The 26,430-nt window shown below is 53.4% G+C and overlaps 1 protein-coding gene and 1 pseudogene across 1 annotated transcript in view; one reads left to right on the top strand and one right to left on the bottom strand.

Moving 5' to 3' along the window:
• Positions 1–494: 494 nt before the first annotated feature.
• LOC127026035 (olfactory receptor 49-like) lies at positions 495–1,440 on the bottom strand (annotated as a pseudogene).
• A 19,003-nt stretch (positions 1,441–20,443) lies between these two features.
• LOC127025984 (scavenger receptor cysteine-rich type 1 protein M130-like) overlaps positions 20,444–26,430 on the top strand; it is a 7,515-nt gene continuing 1,528 nt past the window's right edge. The window contains exons 1-3 of the mRNA XM_050911117.1: positions 20,444–20,774; positions 23,059–23,064; positions 23,204–23,518. Of these exons, the coding sequence (XP_050767074.1) occupies positions 20,444–20,774; positions 23,059–23,064; positions 23,204–23,518 (652 nt within the window). The remainder of the gene's footprint in view (positions 20,775–23,058; positions 23,065–23,203; positions 23,519–26,430) is intronic.

The following is a 26,430-nucleotide window of genomic DNA, read 5'->3' on the forward strand; positions in this document are numbered from 1 at the left end:
CAGCAGGAGATTGATGCCAAGCCAGTCTCTCAGCAAAGAACACACACCCCCTCCCCAGTTTTACTGCTGACCATGACGTCATACAGTGTGTAATATCCCTTTGGTCAGTTGGAGTCAGCTGTCCTGGCTTTGTCCCCTCCCAGCCTTCTCGCTGTGGGAGCCGAGTGAGAAAGAGAGAAGTCCTTGACGCTGTGCAAGCACTGCTCAGCACTGCTCTTCTCAGGTTGTGGAGATGGGTTCTTGATGAGCTGGTGGCTCTCCTGTGATGGGCCTGGGAGCAGCTGGGGCAGGGTATTAACTGAGTTACTCCTCCTGCCATTGTCAGTGCCTTCTTTGTGTGTGCAGATGAGCTTCTTATCGCTTAACCTAACACAATCCAACAAGAACATAAATCTCCTGAGGCATCTGTATTTGGAGGTTACATACATATGCATTGGTACTGCTTAACATATGAGAGCAGACCATTGGAATTGCTGTCCAGAAATGCACCAGGATTAGGGGAAAAGCTGCATTGTTGCGTGGGCAATGGCTTTGTTTAGGGCAGTATCACAGTCTTGTTTCTAAGACTGTAGATGAACGGATTTAAGAACGGGTACAGGACAGTGTTCAGCAAAGCTACAACTCTGTTTGTCTCCAAGGAAACATCTTCTGAAGGACACACATAGAGAGCAATGCAGCTCCCATATGCAATGGCCAAGGTGATGAGATGGGAAGAACAGGTAGTAAAAGCTTTTTTCCTCTCAGAGGCTGCTGGAAGGTGTAGAATACAGAAAAGGATGCCATGTAAAATACCAGAGTTAAACATAAGGAACCCAGTATGACCAATGATGATAAAACAGAGTCTATTTTCCAAAGCAGGCTGGTGTCAGAGCAGGACAATTTGAATAAGGGCGAGTTGTCACAAAAAAAATGGTGGATCTTGTTCGAGCCACAGAAAGTCAGCTTGTAGAGGAGGACCAGATGGTAACTCGAAAGCGTGATGCCTATGACCCAAGTGGCAACAACCAGGTGGATGCAGAGCTGAGGCTTCATGATGGCAGCATAATGCAAAGGCTGGCAGATGGCAACATAGCGGTCAAAGGACATGACAACAAGTAGAACAAACTCTGTGCAGCCCAGAGCAACATAGAAATAGGATTGGGCAAAGCAGCTGCTTAGTGAGATTGTTCTCCTACCGGAACTCAGGATCACAAACAATTTGATGCTTGTGGAGGATGTAAACCAGATTTCCAGGAAGGACAGATTGCTGATGAAAAAGTACATGGGGGTTTGCAGGCGGTGATCCACACACACGAGGAAGATGATGGTTGCGTTCCCCATCACTGTTGTCAGGTTTATGAGCAGAAGGACCAGAGAGAGAAAGAGCTGTAGGCTTTGATCAAGCCCCGAGAAACCCTCTAGGATGAACTCAGTAACTGCAGATTCATTTTCTGCTCCCATGCTGAATTTCAGTTCATCCTGCCGAGACAGGAACATGGCAAAAGCAAGTGTGATAATTTCACAGTCTGGATGAAAAGTTCGGTCCTTCCTTTTCTGCTTCTTTCCTTTCCCGCAATCTTCCTATATAACACAGAGAGAGAGAGTCCTTCAAGCATTGCTCACACCCTGATTTTTATGTTGTACATTTCAGTTAGAGTCCTCAGAGCATTTCCTGTCTTCTTTCTACCTTTTTCAAACACTCACAAAGGATTCTTTCTCCAGGACAGAAGATTTTAAAGAGGCTGTTAGCTATTTCACCCCATTCCTGGGAAATTCCAAATTCACTCAGACCTATTGCAAACATCTGTCACACCTATGTGCCAAACTCATCTCTTCTATTGCACAAATGCTAAACCATCAAATCAAATCAATTCAAATCAAACCAAACATGTATGTTGAAAGCTATTCTTTCTACTTTTCAGTACTTGCCTTTTTGGAGTAGGAATCCCTGAGAATGTGTTGATTTCAAAAGAAGTAATGTCAAGTATCTCTTCTGTAATGCCCTGCTTTCTTCCACAGCTTCTTGCTCTCTGTTTCTTCAGCAAAGGGGGAGGGGGTAGAAGAGGGACCAAGTATAACTTGCCTTCTTTAGTACTTGAAATAATGACTGAAATTTATTACGGTTCCACACAGTCTCATCTGACATCCGTCTGCACTGAAATGCATTGTTTCGAAACAGCTGCTCATTGCTATGACTATCAAATGTCCTGACCTAAAGGCAGAGCAAGAGAAGAGTGTCTGAAGAGATTTGTAACCTTTCTTTTGCATGCCAGTTATAGGTTGGGAGGACCCAGCCTCTAGCGTTTTCTCTTGTCTCCACTGACTGCAGAGGGAGCCTTGGGAAAACAAGTTCTCACAGGCACCTGCAGCAAGTAGATGAAACTCACTATTCAAGTCTCAAATCTCTGATTTATTATTATTTTTTAACATCAAAATACTTATCTAACAGAAGGAAGCACAAGAAGAATCTATGCAATAAAGACTGATGTTTTTCCCTTCATCTTTACATTTGTTTGTAGACCTAGAAAGGAGCAGAGCAGATGGCTCCAGACCCAGGATGATTCAAAATGCAAGGGGAGGAGGGAGGGGAGGAGAGGGAGGGGAGGAGAGGGAGGGTTTGAAGGAGTGAAACAAAGCTTCTCCACAGACTGTGTTGTCCCCTCAGGCTCTGTCCCAGGGCACAATGCGTAGCACTTACACAAGGAGTCAAATGGGAAGTTCCGTATAGGGCAGTGCTCCATGTTTGCATTGACATTTTAGCTTGGGGCTCAGGCTAGTCTTAGATCCCAAATGCCCGGCTTGTTCTTTGCCTCTAGTCTGGCATAGGGGAATCTCTGCACTGGGTTCGTCCGGAAAACTTTCTGAGACTAAGCCGCTGGCTGTATTTGAGCAAAAGCTCAAGCTCAGTCACCTACAGCAGTAGGAGCACAGTGAATCAGTGAATCAGAGGTGGCAGTCCCAGTTTCCATTGTCTGGGTCAGTTCAAACACTCAAAGGGTTGTGTCTTCTGACTCTGTTGGCTGACACCTACGTTATCTAAAACTATTCTTCTCCTGAATGCACTTCCTTAGAGGAACCTGCACATTTGCAGACAGCTTACAACAAAGCAGCTTCTCTTCAGGCTTCACATGGTCAAACATGCCGCTAGCATTTGCGATAGTGAGTGAAGAAATATAGGATATGCAGGTGAAGGATATGCAGGTGAAGAAGGCCTTATTGTGGCTTTGCACAGAGGTTATCCTCAGGATGATGCATATAATGCAGGCATAAAGCACAGAAGACAGTGTGAAGGAGCTCAGCAACACAGCAGAGGAGAGAGCAATGCTCATGTTTCATAGGAGCTGGTGCCATGCTGGCTGCTCTCAGCAAAGGGATGATGCTGCAGAAGAAGCAGTCTCTACATTGGGCACAGAGGGTCTAATGGCATAGAAGACGGTGGGGCTGAGCATGGATAGAGATGCCATTCCCCAGCAGCTAAAGATGAGCATGGAGCACAACCAGGAGTTCGTAAGGACAGAGTAGTGTGAGGGGTTGCAAATGGCCATGCAGCAATCGAAACACATCACAACACATAGGTTGTAGAGATATAAACTATGCCAATACAAATTGAGAAGATCCTCTGAGCAATGTTTCTCCACTCAAACCATTGGTAGGTGTCATGCGTTAACCCTGGCCAGCAACTAAGCACCACACGGCCGCTCGCTCACTCCCCCGCTCTGGGATGAGAGGAGAATCGGAAGGGTAAAAGTGAGAAAGAAGTTTATGCGTTGAGATAAAAACAGTTTAATAATTGAAAAGAAATTTTAAAAAGAATTCTAAGGAAAAGAGGAAAATAAAACAAAGAGAGAGAAAATAAAACCCAAGAAAACAAGTGATGCAAATGAAAACAATTGCTCGCTACCAGCTGACAGATGCCCAGCTAGTCCCCCAGCAGCAGCACCCCCACCAACCTCCCCCCTAGTTTTATTGCTGAGCATGACATCATATGGTATGGAATATCCCTTTGAGCAATTGGGCCAGCTGTCCCAGCTGCGTCCCCTCCCAACTTCTTGTGCACTCCAGCCTACTCGCTGGTGGGGCAGTGTGAGAAGCAGAAAAGGCCTTGACTCTGTGTAAGCACTGCTCAGCAATAACTAAAACATCCTTGTGTTATCAACACTGTTCCCAGCACAAATCCAAAACATAGCCCTGTACAAGCTCCTATGAAGAATTTTAACTCTATCCCAGCCAAAACCAGTACAGATGCCCATCTACAAGAAAAGCCAGAAGGAGGATCCGGGAACTACAGGTCTGTCAGGCTGACCTCGATGCCAGGGAAGGTTATGGAGCAGATCATCTTGAGTGCCATCACACGACACGTACAGGACAACCAGGCGATCAGGCCCAGTCAGCATGGCTTTATGAAAGGCAGGTCCTGCTTGACTAACCTGATCTCCTTCTTTGACAAGGTGACCCGCTTAGTGGCAGAGGGAAAGGCTGTGGATGTTGTTTACCTGGACTTTAGTAAAGCCTTTGACACTGTTTCCCACAGCATTCTCCTGAAGAAACTGGCTGCTCATGGCTTGGACGGGTGCACTCTTCACTGGGTAAACAAACTGGCTGGCTGGCCGGGCTCAAAGAGTTGTGGTGAATGGAGTTCAATCCAGTGTTGGCAGCCGGTCACAAGGGTTGTTCCCCAGGGCTCAGTATTGAGTCCAGTCATGTTTAATAACTTTGTCAATGATCTGGACGAGGGGATCGAGTGCACCCTCAGTAAGTTTGCAGATGACAGCAAGCTGGGCGGGAGTGTTGATCTGCTTGAGGTTAGAAAGGCTCTACAGAGGGATGCATTGATGGGCTGAGGCCAACTGTATGAGATTCAACCAGGCTAAAGTGCTAGGTCCTCCATGTGGGTCACAACAACCCCATGCAATGCTACAGGCTTGGGGAAGAGTGGCTGGAAAGCTGCCTGGTGGAAAAGGACCTGGGGCTGTTGGTTGACAGCCAGCTGAAGATGAGCCAGCAGTGTGCCCAGGTGGCCAAGAAGGCCAATAGCATCCTGGCTTGTACCAGAAATAGTGTGGCCAGCAGGACTGGGGAAGTGACTGTCCCCCTGTACTCGGCACTGGTGAGGCCGCATCTCGAATACAGTGTTCATTTTTGGGCCTCTCACTGCAAGAAAGACATTGAGGTGCCGGAGTGTGTCCAAAGAAGAGCGATGAAGCTGCTGGAGGGTCTAGAGCACAAGTCTTATGAGGAGCGGCTGAGGGAACTAGTTAAGATCGAGTTAAGATCTGACCCACACTTCGACTCCAGATGAACTTTTCTTTCTGTCAAAACCAAGAGCATTTTTCCTTTCACACTTGGGTTCTGATAGTGACTCCCAGACACCTTGGCCACCTTCTTCCTCTACAACACAGTTTGCTTCCAGAGACTGCTCCCCTGACTGAAGGGAGCTGAGGGTCCTCACTGGTGCCCACCCAATGCCGGTGGCAGCTGCAGAAGTGTATCCTGATCAACCTGTGCAGGTACAGTCTGGAGAGCCAGGCCTGGCAAGGACTTAGAGCCCGTTTTGCCAAGTTGCACCATGCTGTTCCTCCGCAAGTTCCTCAGCTCTTGCAGCGTTGAGGCCTATGGTGAGCAGGACCCTGTGAGTCTTGTGCTGCCAGTGGGAAGGAGGAAGCCAGTAAGCCTTCTCCAGCCCATCAGTCTCTCTAGGAGAAGACCCAGGTGTGCCTTAGGCACTCATTCTATCCAGCACCTGGACTCAGATCCTCCTGGTCTCCCCTGTGCATGCACCCAGGCATTGGAGTCCAGGATGTTTGCGGCCCTGCTCCACTTGCTGTAACACAGACCTCGTAACCTACTCACCGGTGAGTCTAGCTTGAAGTTCACTGCCATTCACACATGCCCACTAAGAACAGAGAGTGCACCCACGCCGGAGGTAGTTGGAAATAGGCTCTAATGAGAACACAGGACACAGGCTAGTGACCAAGTGCAGGGCTCCGTCAGACAAGCCTACTGACTAGAAACCTGTTTACACTCATGTCGTGGTTTAACCCCAGTCAGCAGCCAAGCACCACACAGCCGCTCCCTCACGCCACGTCCCCCACCCAGCTCCCGGTGGGATGGGATGAGAATCGGGAAAGAAGGCAGAACTCGTGGGTTGAGATAAGAACAGTTTAATAACTAAAGTAAAATATAATACTAACAATAATAATGATTAATAATAATTAATAATAGTAGTAATGAAAAGGAATATAACAAAAAAAAGGAGGGGGGGAGGAAAAACCCCCAGTGATGCACAATGCAATTGCTCACCACCGCTGACCGATGCCAGAGCCGCGATCCGCGCCTCCTGGCCAACTCCCCGCTGTTTATATACTGGGCATGACGTTCCATGGTATGGAATACCCCTTTGCTAGTTCAGGTCAGCTGCCCTGGCTGTGCTCCCTCCCAGCTTCTTGCACACCTGCTTGCTGGCAGAGCATGGGAAACTGAAAAGTCCTTGGCTGAAGATAAGCGCTACTTAGCGACAACTAATACATCAGAGTGTTATCAACATTATTCTCACACTAAATCCAAAACACAGCACTGTACCAGCTACTAAGAAGAGAGTTAACTCTGTCCCAACCGAAACAAGGACAAATACCTATCTGCCAAGGCAATGCACTGAATCAGTTCTTCTGTGAAATCCCCCAGATCCTCAAGCTCTCCTGCTCACACTCCTACCTCAGGAAAGCTGGGCTGCTTCTCTTTGGTTTTTCTTTATCTTCAGGGTGCCTTGTTTTCATTGTGCTGCCCTATGTGCAGATCTTCAGGTCTGTGCTGAGGATCCGTCTAAGCACGGACAGCACAAAGCCTTTTCCATGTGCCTTCCTCACATGGCTGTGGTCTCCCTGGTTTTGATCACTGCCATGTTTGCTTGCCTGAAGCCCCCTCCATCTTTTCACCAGCTCTGGACCTGGTGCTGGCAGTGCTGTACTCGGTGGTACCTCCAGCAGTGAACCCCTCATCTACAGCATGAGGAACAAGGAGCTCACAGACACCCTGAAGAAACTGATTCAATTATTCTTCTGTCAGCAGCAGTAAGCTGCACGTGTCTCTTCACAAGTGATTTCCAATGTACCTCAAGAACCTCCTGTGCTTTGGGCATTTTATCTGTGATAACCAAGTTTATCCAGGAATGTCTGCATCCACACCACTTCTCCAGGGGCATGAACGCAGCCTGTCTGACCCAGAGGCCTTTGTACTTGTGTCTGGCACTACGGTACAGCTGGCCTCCCGTCTCACATCTCTGCAATAAAAGGGTATTTCCTCAGGGCCGGTGTCTGGAGGTTGGGCTCTTCTTCCAAAGCTGAAATGAAGGGCAGGCTGCAGAAACTTCCACTTACAAAGCTGTACTGCTGTGCTCAAGTTCTCCGTGGGCTGAGGGGTGGAGGACATGGGGCCATGCGTTTGGGAATGGGCCTGGGCTGAGCCTTCACCTGTACATGCCCAGTGCCCCGGGACGTGATCCCTGAATGATCAGCAGGGATCTGCCTGGGATTGTCTCCTCGTGTGTTTTGGGCACCACCACCCGCCTGCCCTGCAGAGCAGCACAGCCAGCTCAGGGCCCTGCAGGGAGCACAGGGAGGGGAAGTAACGGCTGGCTAGGCCAGCATGGACACACTGCCCTGGGGAAAGGCTCTCTGGGGATGGGGAATTCCCCGGAGAAGAAGAAAGAAGCAACTCTGTGCTTACGGGGGGAAGAAATTACAAAGAGAAACTTCTTTCTGCATGCAGCAGCTTGGGGCAGGCTGTTCTGTCGCAGGGGCAGCAGGAGGAGCCTGAGGAGCCCCTGCGCCAGGAGTCTTGTGCTGCGGAGACATTTCCTCCTTGCCTTGCTTTTTGTTCGTTCAGATACTTCCCAAGTATCTGGTTGCTGCTTTGAGCTTCAGGAAATCAGAAACTTGCCCCATCTTTCACAAGTCAGATTAACTCCTTAATCAGCTCCTTCATTGTGTTTATAGCTATCCCTTCCTATCTCTCTGTCGAAATCAGTTCTTGTACAGCTAGCGCTGTCAGCCATCTCCACCACAGAATGTCCTACACTGTCCCATGCCTGCTCCTCTTTCCCTGCAGGCTGTCGACACACTATCCTAACTTCCCCACCTTGCTCTCACCCTCGCATGTTCCTACCTGTACTGATGCCTTTGAAACACAAAGCCATTGGCTCATCACAGACACACCCCCTTACTGCCCTGGTGACCTGTTGCACCATGGCACTCCCCTTCAAGTGACATCTCATTTTTCTTCATGCCCAGTCTCAGACTCTCAAATTTTTCCTTTCTCATGCTCTTTCCTCTACACAGGAATCCATTTCACAACTCATGTGATTCAGCCCTTAAGTCCATCTTGGCAGATGTCCTCTCAACCTTCTCCAGTTCCTCTCCACTCCTGCAGAACATGGAGCCCCACACCAGGACACATTATTCCAGATGTGGCCACACCACTGATGAGTCAAGGGAGAGGTAACTCCTGAGTGGCCACACTCCTCCTAATTAAGGACTGTATGCAGCTGGCCTTATTCGTGGTCAACATGCTCTACTGGCTCCTATAGCATCCCTTGTAGCAGCTATGGCCTTCTCCTCAGGGTCACTCCTCAGCCGGTCACCTCCAAGCTTGCCCTGATACACGGAGCTATTCTGCCCTGATGCAGGACTGGCCACTTCTCCTTGTAAAACCTGGTGAGGTTTCTGTTGGCCAAATCCCAGAGTTTCTCAAGGTTCCCATGAACGGAAGCTTCATTGTGTCAGCTGTTAATGTGTGTCTGTAGGTGGCTCACCCTGTCCTGTGGTGCTCTAACAAGACGACAGCAGGAGGAATTGCAGGACATGAGGTAATAGAAGGAGGTACTAGTTTAATGGATTTGCTGACCAAAGTCAGAATTCCCAATGCAGCCATCCCAGAAACACCAACAGAGGGCACGAGGCAAGCAAAGCCAGGGCCAGTGGGTAAAGGGAAACCAGGGGTGGGTTTCTTGTGTGAGAGGGTTTGAGGATGACCAAAGGGAAGAACTTGGGAGGGGGGAAACAGGGAAGAAGACAGTCAGAGGTGAAGCAAGGGGTACAAGCAGGGCTGTTTGTGGTCACCTTTCAAGTAGCCCTCAATCTGAGCAGGGAAATCCGTATGCCTGGGCACACCTCTGATGTGCCTGTACAGGAATGCACACAGCTTGGGAGGAAACAGGAGGAATAGGAGTCTGTGGGCAGTCCTGAGCTATAATCTCACTCAGATATCAGAGACATGGTCAGATACCTCACATCACTGGAGTGGGCCATGGATGGAAGTGCCTCTTTAGGAAGGTCTGGTTTCAGCTGGGATGAGTTATTTTCTTCTTAGTAACTGTACAGTGCTGTGTTTTGATTTGTGTGAATATATTGATACACGCTGATGTTTTAGTTGTTGCTAAGTAGGCTTGTCTTAAGCCAAGGACTTTCAGTTTCCCACGCTCTGCCAGCAAGCAGGTGTGCAAGAAGGTGGGAGGGAGCATAGCCAGGACAGCTGACCCAACTAGCCAAAAGGATATTCCATACCATAGAATGTTATGCTCAGTATATAAACTGGGGGGAGTTGGCGGGGAGGTGCAGATCGTGACTCGGGCATCGGTCAGCAGGTGATGAGCAATTGCATTGTGCATCACTTGTCTTTTCTTGGGTTTTATTTCTTTTTTTGTTATATTATTATTATTCTTATACTATATTTATTCTTAGTTCATATATTTTATTTTACTTAGTTATTAAACTGTTCTTATCTCAACCTACGAGTTTTACTTTTGTTTCCCGATCCTCCTCCCCATCCCGCTGGGAAGGGAAGGGGTGAGCACTTGCATGGTGCTTAGTTGCTGGCTGGGGTCAAACCATGACAGGAAGGATGGGGAAGGTCAGTGAGGAGGGAAAGTTGTGAGCAGCAGGAAAGCATGGAGCTCCTAGTGACAGGTGATGAGCCAGATGAGAGCTGATGGGTCAGGATTAGTGGGCAGACCAACGTGGGTGATGTTGTAGTTGGTATCTGCTATGGACCAACCATATTAGGAAGAAGCAACAGATGAGGCCTTCTTCAGACAAGCAGAAGCAGCTTCTCATTCGCAGGCCCTGGTCCTCATGGGGGACCTTACCCAGCTGGCATCTGCCTGAGGGGCAGCACAGCAGGGCACAAGACACTCAGGAGGTTTCTGGAGGGCACCAAGAACCTCCTGAGCATTCAGAGAGGGTGCTGGGAAAGCCAAAGCCCATCTCGCATTCCATCGGGTAATTCAATCTGGATGTGAATGGCATCAAGAGAGGATTCAACAACAATGCCAGCAGTAAAAGGAAGGCTTGGGAAAATGTAGGCCTGCTGCTAGATGGGGCAGGGACCCTGGTGACAGAGAGCACAGAAAGGGCCAAGGTCCTCCACGCCTTCTTCCTCTCTGAGTTTACAGGTAAGACCAACCTTCAGGAATCCCAGGCCCCAAGACCAGAGGCAAGGAGCAAGGAAGACCTGCCCTTGGTGCAGGAGTCTCAGGAACTTAGGGAACATTTTAACTACTTGTGCATAAGTCCTTGGGACCTGAGGGGATGCACTCATGAGTGCTGAGGGAGCCAGCTGATGTCATTGTAAGGCCACTTGAAATCCTGTTTGAAAGGTCATGGTGATTTGGTGAGGTTCCTGAGGACTGGAAGACAGCAAATGGAAATCCTCTCTTGAAGCAGGGCGAGAAGGAGGATGCGGGGAGCTGTCAGCCTGTCTCCCATTATACCCCTATAGACAAGCTGAGCAAGTATGGACTAGATAAGTAAAAAATGACGTGAACTGAGAACTGACTGAATGGCTGGTCCCAGAGGCTTGTGTCCAGTGGCACAAAGTCCAGCTGGAGGATAGGCACCAGTGGGTCCCATTCTATTCAACCTTTCATGACAGTCCTGGATGATGGGACCGAGGGCATCCTGAGCAAGCTTGTGGATGATAGAAAACTGGGAGGTGTGCTGGTCTCGGATGGGATAGAGTTAGTTTTCTTCACAGTAGCTAGTATGGGGCTATGTTTTGGATTTGTGCAGAAAACAGTGTTGCTAACACAGGGATGTTTTAGTCACTGCTGAGCAGTGCTTACACAGAGTCAAGGCCTTTTCTGCCTCTCACACCAACCCACCAGTGAGTAGGCTGGGGGTGCAGAAGAAGCTTGGAGGGGACACAGCTGGGAAGCTGAGCCCAACTGACCAAAGGGATATGCCATACCCTATGATGTCATGCTCAGCATAGAAAGCTGAGGGAAGAAGAAGGAAGGGGGGGACGTTTGGAGTGATGGTGTTTGTCTTCCCAAGTAACCATTATGCGTGATGGAGCCCTGCTTTCCTGGAGATGGCTGAACACCTGCCTGCCGATGGGAAGTAGTGAATGAATTCCTTGTTTTGCTTTGCTTGCGTGTGTGGCTTTTCCTTTACCTGTTAAACTGTCTTTATCTCAGCCCACGAGTTTTCTCACTTTTACTCTTCCATTCTCTCCCCCATCCCAACGGGGGGGAGGGAGTGAGCGGCTGTGTGGTGCTTAGTTGCCGACTGGGGTTAAACCACAACAGGAGGAGTGGCTGATACAGCAGCTGGTTGCACTGCTGCACTGAAGGACCTGGGCAGGCTGGAGAACTGGGCAGAGAGGAACCTCATGAAGTTTAAGCAAGGGAAACACAAAGTCCTGTCCCTGGGCAGGAATAACCCCACGGACCAGTACAGGCTGGGGGCTGACTGGCTGGAAAGCAGGTTTCGAGAGAAGAACCAGGGGGCCCTGGAGGGCAACAAGCTGCCCATGAGCCAGCAGTGTGGCTGTGTGGCAAAGCAGGCCTACAGCCCCCTGGGCTCCATTCAGGAGCGGTTTGCCAGCAGGTCGAGAGAGGTGATCCTTCCCCTCTAGTCAGCACTGGGGAAGCCCCATCTGGAGTGCTGTGTCCAGTGCTGGGCTGCCCACTACAAGAGAGACATGGCCTTACTGCAGCGAGTCCAGCAAAGGGCCACAAAGATTCTGAAGTCACACAAGCATCCTTCAGGAGGAGAGCCTGAGAGAGCTGGGACTTTTTAGCCTGCAGAAGGGAAGGCTCATCACATCTTATCAATGTGTATCAATACCTGATGGGAGGGAATGAAGAAGAGGGAGCCACAGTCTTCTCCCTGCTGCACAGTGACAGACAATGGGTAGAAACTGAAGCACAGGAACTTCCATCTCAATACAATAAAACACTTCTCTACTGGGAGGGTGGTTGATCACTGGAACAGGTTGCCCAGAGAGGTTGTGGAGTCTCCATCCATGGAAATATTCAAAACCCAGCTGGATCCTCTACTGGGAAACCCGCTCTAGCTGATCCTGCTTGAGCAGTGGGGACTCGACTAGGCGATCTCCAGACATACCGCCAAGAAGGGTCAGAAGGGACCCATGGAGGTGTCTAGTGCTACTTATCTGCTCTGAGCAGGGAGAACATGTCAGCTAGAATGCATTGGTCAGTGCTTTCTCCAGTTGAGTTTTGAAAACCTCTGGGCCCTGCAGCCAGTACTAATCAACTATCAAGGTGATTTTTCTTCCCGTTAAACCTCATTTGAAATTTCCCTTCCTGCTTCTTGTCCTCATTGTCTCTTGTCCTCTCTTTCCCTTCCTGACTGTCAGATCCTCACCCCTACTCTGACCAAGGACAATCACAACCTACTCTCCAAATGTGGCCTCACCAGGATCCCCTGTGACTGCAGCCAGCATGTGGTGGCCAGCTCCAAGCAGAGACGCTCACTGGGGGTCCCTGCAGAGGCTCAGCGAAGGCCATGTCAAGACGCCAAGCACCTAACACCGAGGAACTATGGCGGAGCCTGTGGGCTGACACCGGGACAGAGCTGGCGGCAGAAGGGGTGAGCAGAGAAGTCCTCCAGCAGCTCCTCTGCATACCTGGTCAGGGAGTAATGCACTTGGTGGTGCTCCTGAGAGAAGATGCTGGCATGGGAGGGGAAGTACTAAGAGCTGCGGTGCAGGGCACTGGGGCTCAGAACTAGGTCTGGGGCTCCCAGCAGGCAGTGCCAGTGGCTGCAGCCCCAAGAGAGCTCTGACCATGGAGAGAGCAGCAGCGAGTCTCGTCCAACTCTGGAGAGCTGCTCTGGCTGCAGAGGGGCAGCTGGGAGTGCTGGGGTCAATCTTGGCTGCCCTGCACCTCCCACCCCAGGGTGTCTTTTGAGTCCCCGGAGCAATCCCACTGACTGGGGTGACAGCCCTGCCTGCCTGGGAATGGAGGGGAATTTGGGGTTTCCATCAGCTTCTTGGAGGGTCATGGCTTTTGTTCAGATCCCTGTCCTTGTCCCTGGGCTGGCCCAGCCCTGCATCCCCACAGGTGGCCCCAGAGCTCTGCCCTGCAGGCACCACTCAGGACAGAGTGCATTCAGGCCTGGGGAAACATCCTCCTGGCACACTTCCCACAACAGACCTCAGTGCCCCGTTCCCCTGTGGCCGTCTGGCTTTGACTGCTCGCCCCAGCACCCGACCCCTTCCCTGCCTTGGCCATGGCCCACGTGAGGCTTTGCAGACAGCCCTGCTCTGGGGTCTGCCAGGCTCTGGGCATGTCTGAGACCATGCAGGTCTGGGTGTTTCCCGAGTGCACACACTGAGCCCAGCAAGAGGACGGGGCTGGTCACATTTCAAAGATCAGCCCTCAGCTGCACCATGGTGAATGGCCAGGGCTGGAAATGGCTGCTAGGGGGAACTAGGACTGGGGGTGACTTTGGGGTGAGGGACAGCGCATGGGGTGGAGGAGGCTGTGTCAAGGACATGTGCTGGGCACAGAGACTGAGGGACAGCAGCAAACTCACAGGGCTGCTGAGGCATGCTTCCTTCAGTGCAAGCCCTGATGCAGGGTCCCAGCCTCCCTTTCGATGCCACCCTTGAGGAGGGGCGATGGCACTAAGAGATGGGTAGTTGTGAGCACCGGCCCTTCTTCATCCACTACCCAGGCCTGGTGGAGCACCAGGACAGTGAGGACTTCTGCCTCTGCACCATGAACATGCTTTAGGGCACCCACAGTCTGGGCATTGTCTTGGATTAGGTGAACGCTGGTATTTTTGTCTCTGAGGCAATTTCCAGCCTAGGTCATCTCTGTTCTGAGCTCTCCCTAACCCTCTGCTGATCTACCTGGCTGTTCCTGGCCCCTTCCCATCATCCCTGCAGGGTCCCAAGCTGGCGGTGCTGCTCTGCAGAGCCATTTGGCTGTGGTGCCTGGGGTCACAGGGTGACTCCACACTGGCCTTGCTGGTCAGGGTGGGAAGCAGCTCCAGCTGGATGGGGAGGACTGCTGCTAATCTCCCCAGTGCACTGGGGAGATCCCAGTTTATTACAGAGAGGCTATGGGGGAGTCAGCTCCGCCCCAGTGTTAGACACACTCTTACACAGGCTCCAGGTGAGACAGAGCAGGTTCATGCCTCTGGACAAGTGAGACAAATCCAAACATTTGTCTGCGAACATGATCACCACAAGTAACAATACTGATAAAGCTAATGCTAATGAGACTGGTAACAGTAACGATGATACATCAAAGCACCCATTTGGGATGGGATATCCTGGGAGAGGGATGGAGAGTTTATCACTATTGCAAAACCTTTCATGTAAGCCCTTTCCTAACTGCATCCTTGAGCTCCTGGTTCCTCATGCTGTAGATGAGGGGGTTCACTGCTGGAAGCACCACAGAGTGCAGCACTGCCACCACCAGATTCAGGGATGGGCAGGAGATGGAGAGGGGCTTCAGGTGCTGAGAAACAGGGAGACCATGGCCAGGTGAGGAGGCACATGGAAAAGGCTTTGTGCCATCCCTGCTCAGAGGGGATCCTCAGCACAGTAGCGCAGATTTTCACACGAGACCCAGGAGGGTCCCGTAATGGGTTTTTTGAGAAGGGTTGTGCGTCTTGAAGCGCACGGAGTCGGGGAAAGTTCTTAGCTCAGGCACAAACACTGAAGCTCTGACACCACAGGGACCCGTTATCTGACCACGGCGCAAAAGAAGCATTTTTACCTCACCACGTGCCTTCCTTGTGCTTATTTGGTTCATTGCCCTGGAACACGCCAGGAGCACAGGCACCACCGGTACTGCAGGTAAGACGTGAGCAATGCCCTGCCCACCCGCTGCCAGCTGCCTGAGGGCCATTTGCCCCGGAAGTCACTCCCCTCTACTGGTCACGTGCCTTGTGGGGATTGCCTGGAAGGAGCGGCCACCCCTTCTGCTTTACCCGGAAGTACCTCTGACCCAGAAGGCCCTTCCCCTCATACCATGGGGCTGCCATTTTGTTTGGCCGCCATTTGGGGGCTGCCATTTTATGAATGGGGGCTGCCATTTTATGGGAGTGAGCTGCCATGTTCTTCAACATCATACTGCTCTGTGCTTGGCTGACAGCCACTGCTTGCCAGCATCAAACCCACGTGTTCTCAGGAAGTGCTATGATTGGCTGGCAAAAGGAGCCTCCCCTCCCGTGCACCCAGAAGCACATCAGCAAAGGAAGCCCCCTGTCATTACGTACAGGGAGGCTGCCACTTTTCGCAGCCTCATTCCCCACATGTTTTCATGCTGCATTGTGGTTGGGTGGCAGCCATTTTTTGACACCATCATACCCACATGTTCTCATGCAGCCCTGTGACTGGCTGCCTGCCTGCTTTGGACAAGGAAGTGCTCAGATATAAAAATATATACTTGTATTACAAGATATATATTTTTAAAATATATATATATGAGTGTCCAAATATATAGAAATATATTTTTATTTATTTATTAATAGATACAATATTTTAAATATATATACCTTTCTATACATGTATGTATGTGTATACATTTATATATCTATATAAATGTATATCTATGTATTTTTATATATATATAAACATTTATAAAGCCAGAGAAATGAAATGTATATAGCCATTATCATATAGGTATGAAATGGATGAAACCTTCTTTAATAAGAGCTAATGAATGAAGAATTAGAGTTTAAATGTGAATAGAAAGAAAAGTACAAGTGTGGGTCGAGGTCCCCCACTTTGCCGGGCTGCAGAAGAAGCCCAGACATGTCTGGGTTGGGGGAACTTGTCTGGGTTGGAAAGAAGAGCCCAATCCTGGGAAGTGGCCTAGGAGGCCCCAACATCCCAGACCAGCCCAGCAGGATGGCCACGCAGGGTCACTGGGGCAGCCTCTGAGCTTTTCTCGGTGCTGCAAGACTCAGGCAATGCTGTCTGCCAACATGGAAAACCAGGACAAAATGCCAACTTCAGAAGAATATGCGCATGGGGACAATATAGCAAAGACCCTAAGAGGATCTCAGAAAAGACCACGTGAACCAGAAGAAACAGCCAGTGAGCCCATGAACTGCAAAGTGGATTTTGAGGTGCCAAACAGAGAGGTAGGGTGGTAGTGGGGAACTCCCTTTCCCCATGGGTGTGGGGGTCTCACAGCTACCTGCAAGACCACTGTGTGGTGCAGATTGGTGCTATTTAGATTTCCTTGTCTTTAGGTTACTAACCTGATGGAATGTTTCAAAAAGCTCTGGCTGAGTGAGTGAGGGGAGAAGTCAGGAGTGTGCTGGCACCTGTCCAGGTCCACCTGAGCCACACCAGCCAAAGCCAGTGTGCTGTGTGTATGTCATGTGAAAGGATGGGGAAGGGGGTGGGGGTGGTGGCTGTAATGTACATTTGTATTGAATACTGTAGGACCTGAGCAGGATGCAACTGGTATGGAAGAAGGGGTGGAGATTGTACTGGGTGTGGCTGGGACGGAGTTAGTTTTCTTGTTAGCAGCCGCTATGGTGCTGTGCTTTGCCTTGGTAGCCAAAACAGTGTTGAGAACACACTGACATTGGAGCTATTGCTGAGCAGTGCTTGCACAGCATCAAGGCTTTCTCTCTTTCTCACTCGCCTCCCACAGCGAGAAGGCTGGGAGGGGACAAAGCCAGGACAGCTGACCCCAGCGGACCAAAGGGATATTCCACACCGTATGACGTCATGGTCAGCAGTAAAACTGGGGAGGGGTGTGTGTTCTTTGCTCAGAGACTGGCTTGGCATCAATCTCCTGCTGTGAGTGATTACTTCTCCACTTATTAAACTGTCTTTATCTTGACCCATGAGACTTTTTTCCTGGCTTTTGCCCTTCCAGTTCCCTCCCCCATCCTGCTGGTGGGGAGTGAGCAAGTGACTGGGTGGGGGCTGCCACATGGGGTCACCCCACCACACGAGCACAGAGCAAATAGGTTGGTATGTGCTTGTGAGGTCACTGGTGCCTGAGGAGATCATAGGCTGGGAGCTGGCACATGGCCTGTGGAAGTGTTGTGAGATTGCTGATGCCTGAGTAGCTGATAGGCCAAGAGCATGCACATGGCTTGTGTTGGAGCTTGTGAGGTCACTTGTGCCTTGATATCTCATAGGTGAGCAGATAGCAAGTAGGTGGATATGTGGTGGTCAGGTCACTGGTGCCTGAGTAGCTGATAGGGAGGAGGGAGACACATGGCTTGGGTATGTACTTGTGATGTCACTCTTGGCTGAATAGCTGATAGCCTTGATCAGGAGCATGGCCCTTACAGGTGCTTGTGAGGTCACCGGAGGCAGAGTACCTCAACAGCAAGGACATGGCAAATGGGTGTATAGGTTCCTGTGAGGTCACTAGTGCCTGAGAAGCTGATAGGGCAGGAGCAGGCATCTGGCATTCTACTGGTTTTGCTGGGATAGAATTAACTTTCTATTTAGTGAAATAGTGAGTGAGCGACTGTGTGGGAGGTAGCTGCTGGCCAGGGTTAATCCACAACAGGTATGTGTAGGTTGTTTTGAGGTCACTGGTGCCTGAGAAGCTGATAGGCAGGAGCAGGCCCATGGCTTGCGTCTGTGCTTCTGAGGTCACTCATGCCTGAGTAGCTCACAGGCCTGGAGTAGGCCCATGGCATGTGTAGGTGCTTCTAATGTCACTGCTGCCTGAGTAGCTGATAGGGCAGGAGCAGGCCCACAGTTTCTGCAGGTGGTTTTGAGGTGATTGGTGTCTGAATAGCTGATAGGCCAGGAGCAGGCCAATATCACCTGTAGATGCTATGGCATCACCTGTGGCTGAATAGCAGATAGGCCAGGAGCATGCACTAGCTGTGTATGAGCTTGTGATGTCGCTGGTGCCTGAGTAGCTGATAGGGCAGAAGCTGGCACATAGTTTGTGTAGGTGCTTCTGATGTCACCAAGTCAATATTTAGACCACAACCAAATATGGGGTTTTGGAAGAACCATCATTAGCAGCAGCAGTCCATACACAGCACACACACGTCTGACAGTGTAACAACTCATGAGCACACAGCGGTTGCAGTAGGAGGGGTGTGAGGTCACCGTCAGTATAACCCATGAGCACACAGCAGTGGCCATAGGAGGGTGTGAGGTAACGTCACAGATGACACCCCAGTCTGTGGGACTCGGTGCAGAGCAGCCGTGTGCCCCATCAGAAGGGCAAGACAGGGAACGGGATCTGCCGTGCCCTGTGTCTGCAAGGCTGAAGGAGCAGCCCCTGCAGCCCTGGCTGGAGCAGTCGGGGTGGGGGTGGCTCGGGGGCACCGCAGGGATGTGCCTGGGCACGGTGCCAGAAGGAAACCACAGGCTTCCTGCCGGGTGCTGTGGGGGGAGCACGGAGAGCGCTGTGAGACCACGTGGGCTGTGGTTTGTGCACCTGCAGGCTGCAGCTCCCGAGCCACCCATGGGGAATAACGGCCCCTCGGTGACATGTCAAGAGGCAGGGATACGTCTGAGCCTCTGGGCTGCGTGTCTGCTGCCAGGGCAGGGACATGTCCCAGCTCCAGCTCATTTCAAGGGACCTTCCATGGGGCTCTCCAGGGAGGAACGGGCAAGCTAGCACTCCTGGGATGGGGCTCTGGCCTGAGCTAGGCCCTTTCCCAGCTGCTGCTCCAGCACAGCAGGATCTGAAGCAGGGGCAGGGGCTGTTTCCTTCCCTTCCTGACACAGCCCTGGTGCAGTCCCAGCCCTGTGGTTCCCATGGCACGGGGATGGCTGGACACTCGCACCTTGGGCTGTTGGATGTGCCCGGTATAGGAGATGCTCAGTGCTCCTGGTCCACACAGCAGGGTTCAAGGCATGAAAAATCCATTTTCCCCCACTACAGCCGGCCCTGTCCTGTGACGCACCGCCACCACAGTGACGTGACACCTGCAGTGGAGCCATCCCTCATATATGGTCATGAATGGCGCTGGAGAAGTTCATTGGAGGGCTGGGCTGTGTCGGAGGGGAGATAGCTCCCGATAATGTCTAAAAAGGTGCTGCTGCTTTGATTGGCTCCTCCTGTAGCTGGGCTGGCATCTGCAGAGATATATTGCCCTCTCATCATCATTGTCCCATGAGTCCACAGGAGCTGTGGCAGGGAGTGTGGCGCAGCAGGGATGTGCTGGCAGGGCAGGAGGCTCAGGATGGGCCGAGAGGGAGTCCTGTCCCCTCAGATGCTGTGGCTGCTGCTCTGGGTACAGCTGTGCAGGGGTAAGTGCTGACTGCCTTGTCCCACAGCCCAGGGCCAGGGGCTACCAGGGTGGTCATCAGGATCCGCCTAGGAATGGGGTTTCTTTGCAGGTGCTACTGAGACGAGGGGCAGAAGGGGCTCAAGTCCATGGAGCCTGTGCCTTTCCCTGTGCCCATGCGGGTGGGAGAGAGTATCTCCTTTTCCAGGGCTCCAGTGTTTAGGGCAGCCTGTGGCTGGCTGCATTCACAGACACCCTCTCGTGGGGTACCCCCTGTTGCCCAGCACTGTGCCTCTGGAGCCAGTGGTGGCCTAGCTGGTGATGGCAGCCCCCAGAGATCCCCAGAGCACTGCCAACCTCTGGGGTAGCCTGGAGGGTTTGTGTGCTGCTCACTGCCCCCTTAATCCAGGGGAGCCCTGACCCTATGAGGGCAGTGTGTACCCCACAGAGAAGGGGAGCGGGACATCTACAGTAGAGACACATCCTTTGTGGAGGGCCTGGCCCAGTGCAGGGACTGGACTGACACCAGGGATGAGGAGAGGAGATGGGTTGGGGGATCCTCAGGTTTCTCTCAGTGCTCCCTGGGAACTCAAAAAGCCATGGGGTGGGTTTGGATGGTGGTGGGGCAGGTGGTTTGCATGGGAAGCTGCAGGCCTGGTACACAGGGCTGTTGAGGGGGTGCTGGGCTGGGGAGGAGCGGGTGCCAGTGCAGGGCTGGGCAGGGTGCAGGTGGGTATGGGTGGGGGCAGGTAGCCATTGGTGTGGGAAGAGGTGCCTTGTGCAGTGGGATAGTAGGGGACCCAGCAGAGCTAGAACTGGACACCCCAGCCTTGCGCAGGCCGTGGGGATAGAAGGGACCTCCACACTGCACTGGGGACAGCCTGCAGGGGAGAGGGCTCCCACCCCAGTACCTCTGACTCGACCCAGGAAGGGGTTTCCCCAGACCTGCAGTGCTGGGGCTTGGCACTCTCCTGACCCACCCCATGTTGGTGTTCAAAGGTGCTGCGGAGGTGAGGCTGGCGAATGGCAGCAGTCACTGTGCTGGGAGAGTGGAGGTGAAACACAGGGGCCAGTGGGGGACTGTGTGTGGTGACTACTGGAGCATGGACGACGCAGCAGTGGTTTGTAAGCAGCTGGACTGTGGGTCTGCTGTTGGAGCTCCTCAGTACGGACACTTTGGGCCAGGATCTGGCCCCATTTGGATGGATGATGTTGGCTGTAATGGCACCGAGTCTGCCCTGTCTGACTGCAAACACGCAGGATGGGGTGAACATAACTGTGCTCACACTCACGATGCTGCAGTGACATGTTCAGGTAAGGAAATAGCCTGTACTCCACCTTTGGGGCCAGGGTGGGGGAAGGGACCTTGACTGTGTCCTCAGGGAGCAAGAAGGGGACGCCAGAGCAGGGCTCAGTGACGCTGGTCTAACTGCCGAGCTGGGACTGTCATTGCTGATGTCCCCAGTCCCTGGGGAAAGCCCAGAGGGACCCTACCCCAGGGTGAACTAACCTTGCCACAGTGTCTTAGTCCCCCTCAGTCAGTATCTTGGGCTGCAGATGAATCCTCCGTCCCTGCCCCGGGGTGTCCACTCATCTCCACCCATTCTGCCAGTTCCCAGCCAACAGTGCTGAGGGTCCCTGTGCTGGAGAAAGCAGGGGGGACTTGCTTGGCACTCCACACCTTGGAGGAACAGCATGAGATGACTGGTCCTCCTGGGTCATTCCCCTTCACAGGCATGAGTACCTCAAGTGAATCAAAAGGGCTTTTCAGAGAGGATGAGTACTGGGCCCTGAGGAGAGAAGCAGGGTGGCACACAGCTCTTCACTGCCTGTCCCCAGGGCTCGGCTCTGTGGTCCAGCACTGCAAGGCTTAGGAACTTTGCAGCTGCTTGACTCTGGCTGCTTCCTTCCACATCACCGCATGCACGGGCTGGCACTGAGACATCCCTGGGACTTTGACAGCCCTGTAGGGGCATGGCTCCATGAAGCTAGCACTGACCACCTGCCCAACCTCTCCTGCCTGCCTATCGATCCCCACACTGCCCCATGGAACAGGGTCTTTGCCAGCACTTACTGACTCTCATCTGTGCCTGCTGTTACCCTCTGAGTCAGTGTGAGGCCAGGGAGGCATGCAAGTCTCTGGGCCCTTTGTCCGGCCATTGGCTTGGGACCTGTGCATCTCTGGGCAGAGCACTGTGTCCCTGGCTGAGGACATCCCCTCCAAAGAGGTATTGGAGGGGTCTGGACAGGCACCAGCCATCACAATACATGCACCATTTCTGTGCTCTGTGACATCTCCCACCTAAAAGGAACCTCCCAATCCTCAGGAACAGCCCTGGGATTAGAGTGCACTACTGGTTGCCTCAGGGTGATGCTCCTGCCTGGCCCAAAGCTCTGCAGGGGCTGAGCAGGCTGCAGCAGTCATTATCATCTGGGCCACTTCCTGGACCCCAACTGCTCCCACCACTGCGGTGCTGGGGGGACCATGCCGGGCAGCACAGGGGACCTTGTGTGGGAGCAGTTTGTCTGAGCAGTACCTGTGGCTGTGAGTCTGCGACAGACACATACCCTCGAGTGCTGTGATGGTGTAGAGAAGGGGTGGAGGGGGGCCTGGATGTGTTTGTGTCACCAGCACTCCCCCAACAGCTTCCTCTGGGATGTGCAATGGGCAGTTTGGTCACAGCTTGCTTGGAGGTGATGCAGGATGTGGTCTTGTAGCTGCCAGAGGGCTCTGGGAGCTGCCAGGTGTTTGGGTTTTTTCCCAGGATTTGTCCGTCTGGTGGAAGGGAAGAGCCGTTGCTCAGGACGTGTGGAGATCCATGACGGGGACCAGTGGAAAACTGTCTGTGCTTCACACTTTGGTGCCAAAGCTGCTGACGTGGTCTGCAGGGAGTTGCAGTGTGGCAGAGCCCTGCCTGTCGCTGAGGCAGCTCACTTTGGAAAAGGGGTCAGTGCCATGTGGGATGGAGAGCTGCAGTGTGTGGGGAATGAATCCCTCCTCATCTCCTGCCCCAGGGGGTCCTCCAGGGAGCAGCCCTGCACCCACGCGAACAGCGCTGTTGTCACCTGCACACGTAAGGACTCAGGGACGGGCATTGAACATTGGGGTGAGCTCCAGCCTGAGGGAGGCAGGTTGTGGGTGTGGGGACAAGGGAAGTCGGGTGTCTGTTCCCACAGGCTGGCAGAGAGGTGACCTTCCTGGGGGATCCTAGACAAGGGCAGGGCTGGGCTGATGCCCAGGGACAAGGAGGGGGCATGCGTTGGGAGGGCTCACTGGGATCATTGTGTTGTTCTGCAGGGGACACAGCAAGACCTGAAGGCAGAGGATAAGCTGGGAGGAGCCCGGGGCAGGCTGTGGTCCAGGGGAGCTGGGGGCCCTAGGGAGAAGCAGCAGTGTGTGCTCGGGGGAGCCCTGTGGGGGCAGGTCTCTTCTCAGGGTGCTGGGTGGGGAGGAGCAGGTGCCCTAGGTGGGCATGGGCCAGGGGCAGGTGGCAGCTGGCCGTTGGGGTAGAAGGAGGTGCCAAAGGCTGTGGGGCCACAAATGACCCAGCAGGGCCACAACTGCACACCCCCAGCCTTGCACAGCCCGTGGGGATAGACGGGAGCCCTGCACTGCCCCGGGGACAGCCTGGAGGGGAGAGGGCTCCCACCTTGGCACCTCTGACTCCACCTGGGCAGGGTTCCCCAGACCCCCAGGGCTGGGGCTCCGCGCTGTTCTGACTGTCCTTTGTCAGTGTTTGAAGGTGCTGTGGAGGTGAGGCTGGCGGATGGTGGCAAACGCTGTGCTGGGAGAGTGGAGGTGAAACAACAGGGCCAGTGGGGGACCGTGTGTCGTAACTACTGGGACATGGACGATGCCGCAGTGGTTTGTAAGCAGCTGGACTGTGGGTCTGCTGTTGAAGCTCACCAGTACGCACACTTTGGGCCAGGATCTGGCCCCATTTGGATGGATGACGTTGGCTGTAATGGCACCGAGTCTGCCCTGTCTGACTGCAAACACGCAGGATGGGGTGAACATGACTGTGTTCACACTATTGACGCTGGCGTGACGTGTTCAGGTAAGGGGTCAGCCTGTTCCCCACCTTTTGGGCCAGGATGGGGGAAGGGACCTTGACTGTGTCCTCAGGGAGCAAGAAGGGATCCCAGAGCAGGACACAGTGATGCTGGTCTATGTGCCGAGGTGGGACAGTCATTGCTGATGTCCCAGTCCCTGGGGAAAGCCCAGAGGGACCCTACCCCAGGGTGAACTAACCTTGCCACAGTGTCTTAGTCCTCCTCAGTCAGTATCTTGGGCTGCAGATGAATCCTCCGTCCCTGCCCCCAAGTGTCCACTCATCTCCACCCATTCTGCCAGTTCCCAGCCAACAATGCTGAGGGTCCCTGTGCTGGAGTAACCAAGGGGAACTTGCTTGGCACTCCACACCTTGGTGGAACAGCATCAGATGACTGGTCCTCCTGGGTCATTCCTCTTCACAGTCATGAGTACCTCAAGTGAATCAGAAGGGCTTTTCAGAGAGCATGAGTGCTGGGCTTGAGGAGTGGAGCTGGGCGGCACACAGACGTTTGCTGCCTGTCCCTAGGGCTCAGCTGTGTGGTCAAACAGTGCGAGGCCTCAGGGCTTGGTGGCTGCTTGACCCTGGCTGCTCCCTCCCACATCACCACAGTCACAGGCTGGCATTGGGAAATCCCTGGGGTTGTGACAGCCCCGCGGGGACATGACCCTGTGCAGGCAGCACTGACCCACTGCCCAATCTCACCTGCCTGCCCACGGCTCCCCACACTGCCCCATGACATGGGGGCTTTGGCAGCATTTCCTGATCCTCATCGGTACCTGCTGTTCCCTGAGAGCCGGCATGGGCCCAGGGGGGCATGTGAGTCTCCTGTCCCGCTGTCTGGACATTGATCTGTATTGTGCGTTGCGTCCCTGACTGAGAACCTTCCCCCTCAGGCAAGCATCAGAGGGGTCTGGACAGGCACCAGCCGTGATAACAGCTGCACCATTTCTGTGCTCTGAGACATCTCCCACCTAAAAGGAACCTCCCAATACTCCAGGAACACTCCTGGGATCAGGGTGCGCTTCTGGTTGCCTCAGGGTGATGGTCTTGCCTGGCCCAAAGCTCTGCAGGGGCTGAGCAGGCTGCAGCAGTCAGTATCATCTGGGCCACTTCTCCTGGACCCAAACTACTCCCACCACTGCGGTGCTGGGGGAACCATGCCAGGCAGCACAGGGGACCTTTGTGTGGGAGCAGTTTGTCTGAGCAGTACCTGTGGCTGTGAGTCTGCGACAGACACATACCCTCGAGTGCTGTGATGGTGTAGAGAAGGGGTGGAGGGGGGCCTGGATGTGTTTGTGTCACCAACACTCCCCCAACAGCTTCCTCTGGGATGTGCAATGGGCAGTTTTGGTCACAGCTTGCTTGGAGGTGATGCAGGATGTGGGCATTTAACTGCCAGAGGACTCTGGGAACTGCCAGGTGTTTGGGTTTTTTTCCCAGGATTTGTCCGTCTGGTGGAAGGGAAAAGCCGCTGCTCAGGACGTGTGGAGATCCATGACAGGGACCAGTGGAAAACTGTCTGTGCTTCACACTTTGGTGCCAAAGCTGCTGACGTGGTCTGCAGAGAGTTGCAGTGTGGCAGAGCCCTGCCTGTCGCTGAGGCAGCTCACTTTGGAGAAGGGGTCAGTGCCATGTGGGAAGGAGAGCTGCAGTGTGTGGGGAATGAATCCCTCCTCATCTCCTGCCTCAGAGGGTCCTCCAGGGAGCAGCCCTGCACCCACGCGAACAGCGCTGTTGTCACCTGCACACGTAAGGGCTCAGGGACACGGGGGCTGTGCCAGGGGTCGGGGAACAGAGCAAGGAATGTGCTAGGCTGGGTGTGGGGACAGGAGGGATGATGGCATTGTCTGCAGCATGAAATAGTTGAGAAGGAGAAGAAGGCATGCTGTTCCTCTGGCCTCTCCCCAGCTCCTGAGGGTACAAGAGCACCAATCCACCCTCTCTCCTCCTCCTCTGTCCCAGAGTACACAGGGTTCAGGGCTGGTGAACGGCAGCACAGCGTGTGCGGGGAAGGTGGAGGTCCAGGTGCTGGGGACCTGGGGGACCCTCTGTGCCTCCCACTGGGATCTCTCGGATGCCCACGTTCTCTGTCGTCAACTCAACTGTGGGTTTGCTGAGGCCATTCCTGGAGGAGAGCATTTTGGGAGAGAGAGTGGCCCTGTCTGGAGAGACTCCTTCCACTGTGACGGCACTGAAGCCCACCTGGCACAGTGCCCCAGTGATCACCCTGGGGGCCTCACCATGCTCCCACGGGAACACTGCTGCTGTCATTTGCTCAGGTGAGTGCCGGAAAAATGCTGCATTAACTCCATTTGCCCTTTGTGTGTGACACGGCCACCCAAAGCAGGGGTCCCATGGCAGTACCAGGCTGAAGTTCTCCCTGGACAAACCCTGGCATCCCCAGGAGCCATCTGGAGGGCTTTGCCTGCTCAGACTGACCGCTCTGCTTTGGGAGAGCTGAGCACTGAACGGAGGCAAGCATCTACCCCCAGGGCAGTGCCTTAGCCCCAGCGCCACCACCAGGCCTGGGCTCCTCTGTTCTCGTACTGTGGGACGAGCCCAGGACAGGGCTGCAGGGCTCTGCTCCATCCCTCTGGCTGCAGACAACCACATCGCATCCCCGCAGAGACCCTGCAAGCCTCATCCCACCAGCCAGGGGGAGCTGCCTGGGTGCTCCCAGCAGCAGCAGACCTGGGTGTGAGCTGCAGAGAGGACCCGGGCTTTGCCCTCACTTCTCGTCAGCAAAAGGCTCAATCCTGTCCTGTTTGGTCAGAAAATCCCCCCTCGCCCTGCTCCCTGAAGGATGCCCTGCTCCCCAGTGCCGCCGATGGCTGTGGTATCTCTGTTGTCCCCAGGCTCAGGTGGCTTTGCATCCCTGCGGCTGGTGGGCGGAGGGAGCCGGTGCGACGGACGAT

Source organism: Gymnogyps californianus, chromosome 26, assembly GCF_018139145.2.
Source record: "Gymnogyps californianus isolate 813 chromosome 26, ASM1813914v2, whole genome shotgun sequence".
Lineage (NCBI taxonomy): Eukaryota > Metazoa > Chordata > Aves > Accipitriformes > Cathartidae > Gymnogyps > Gymnogyps californianus.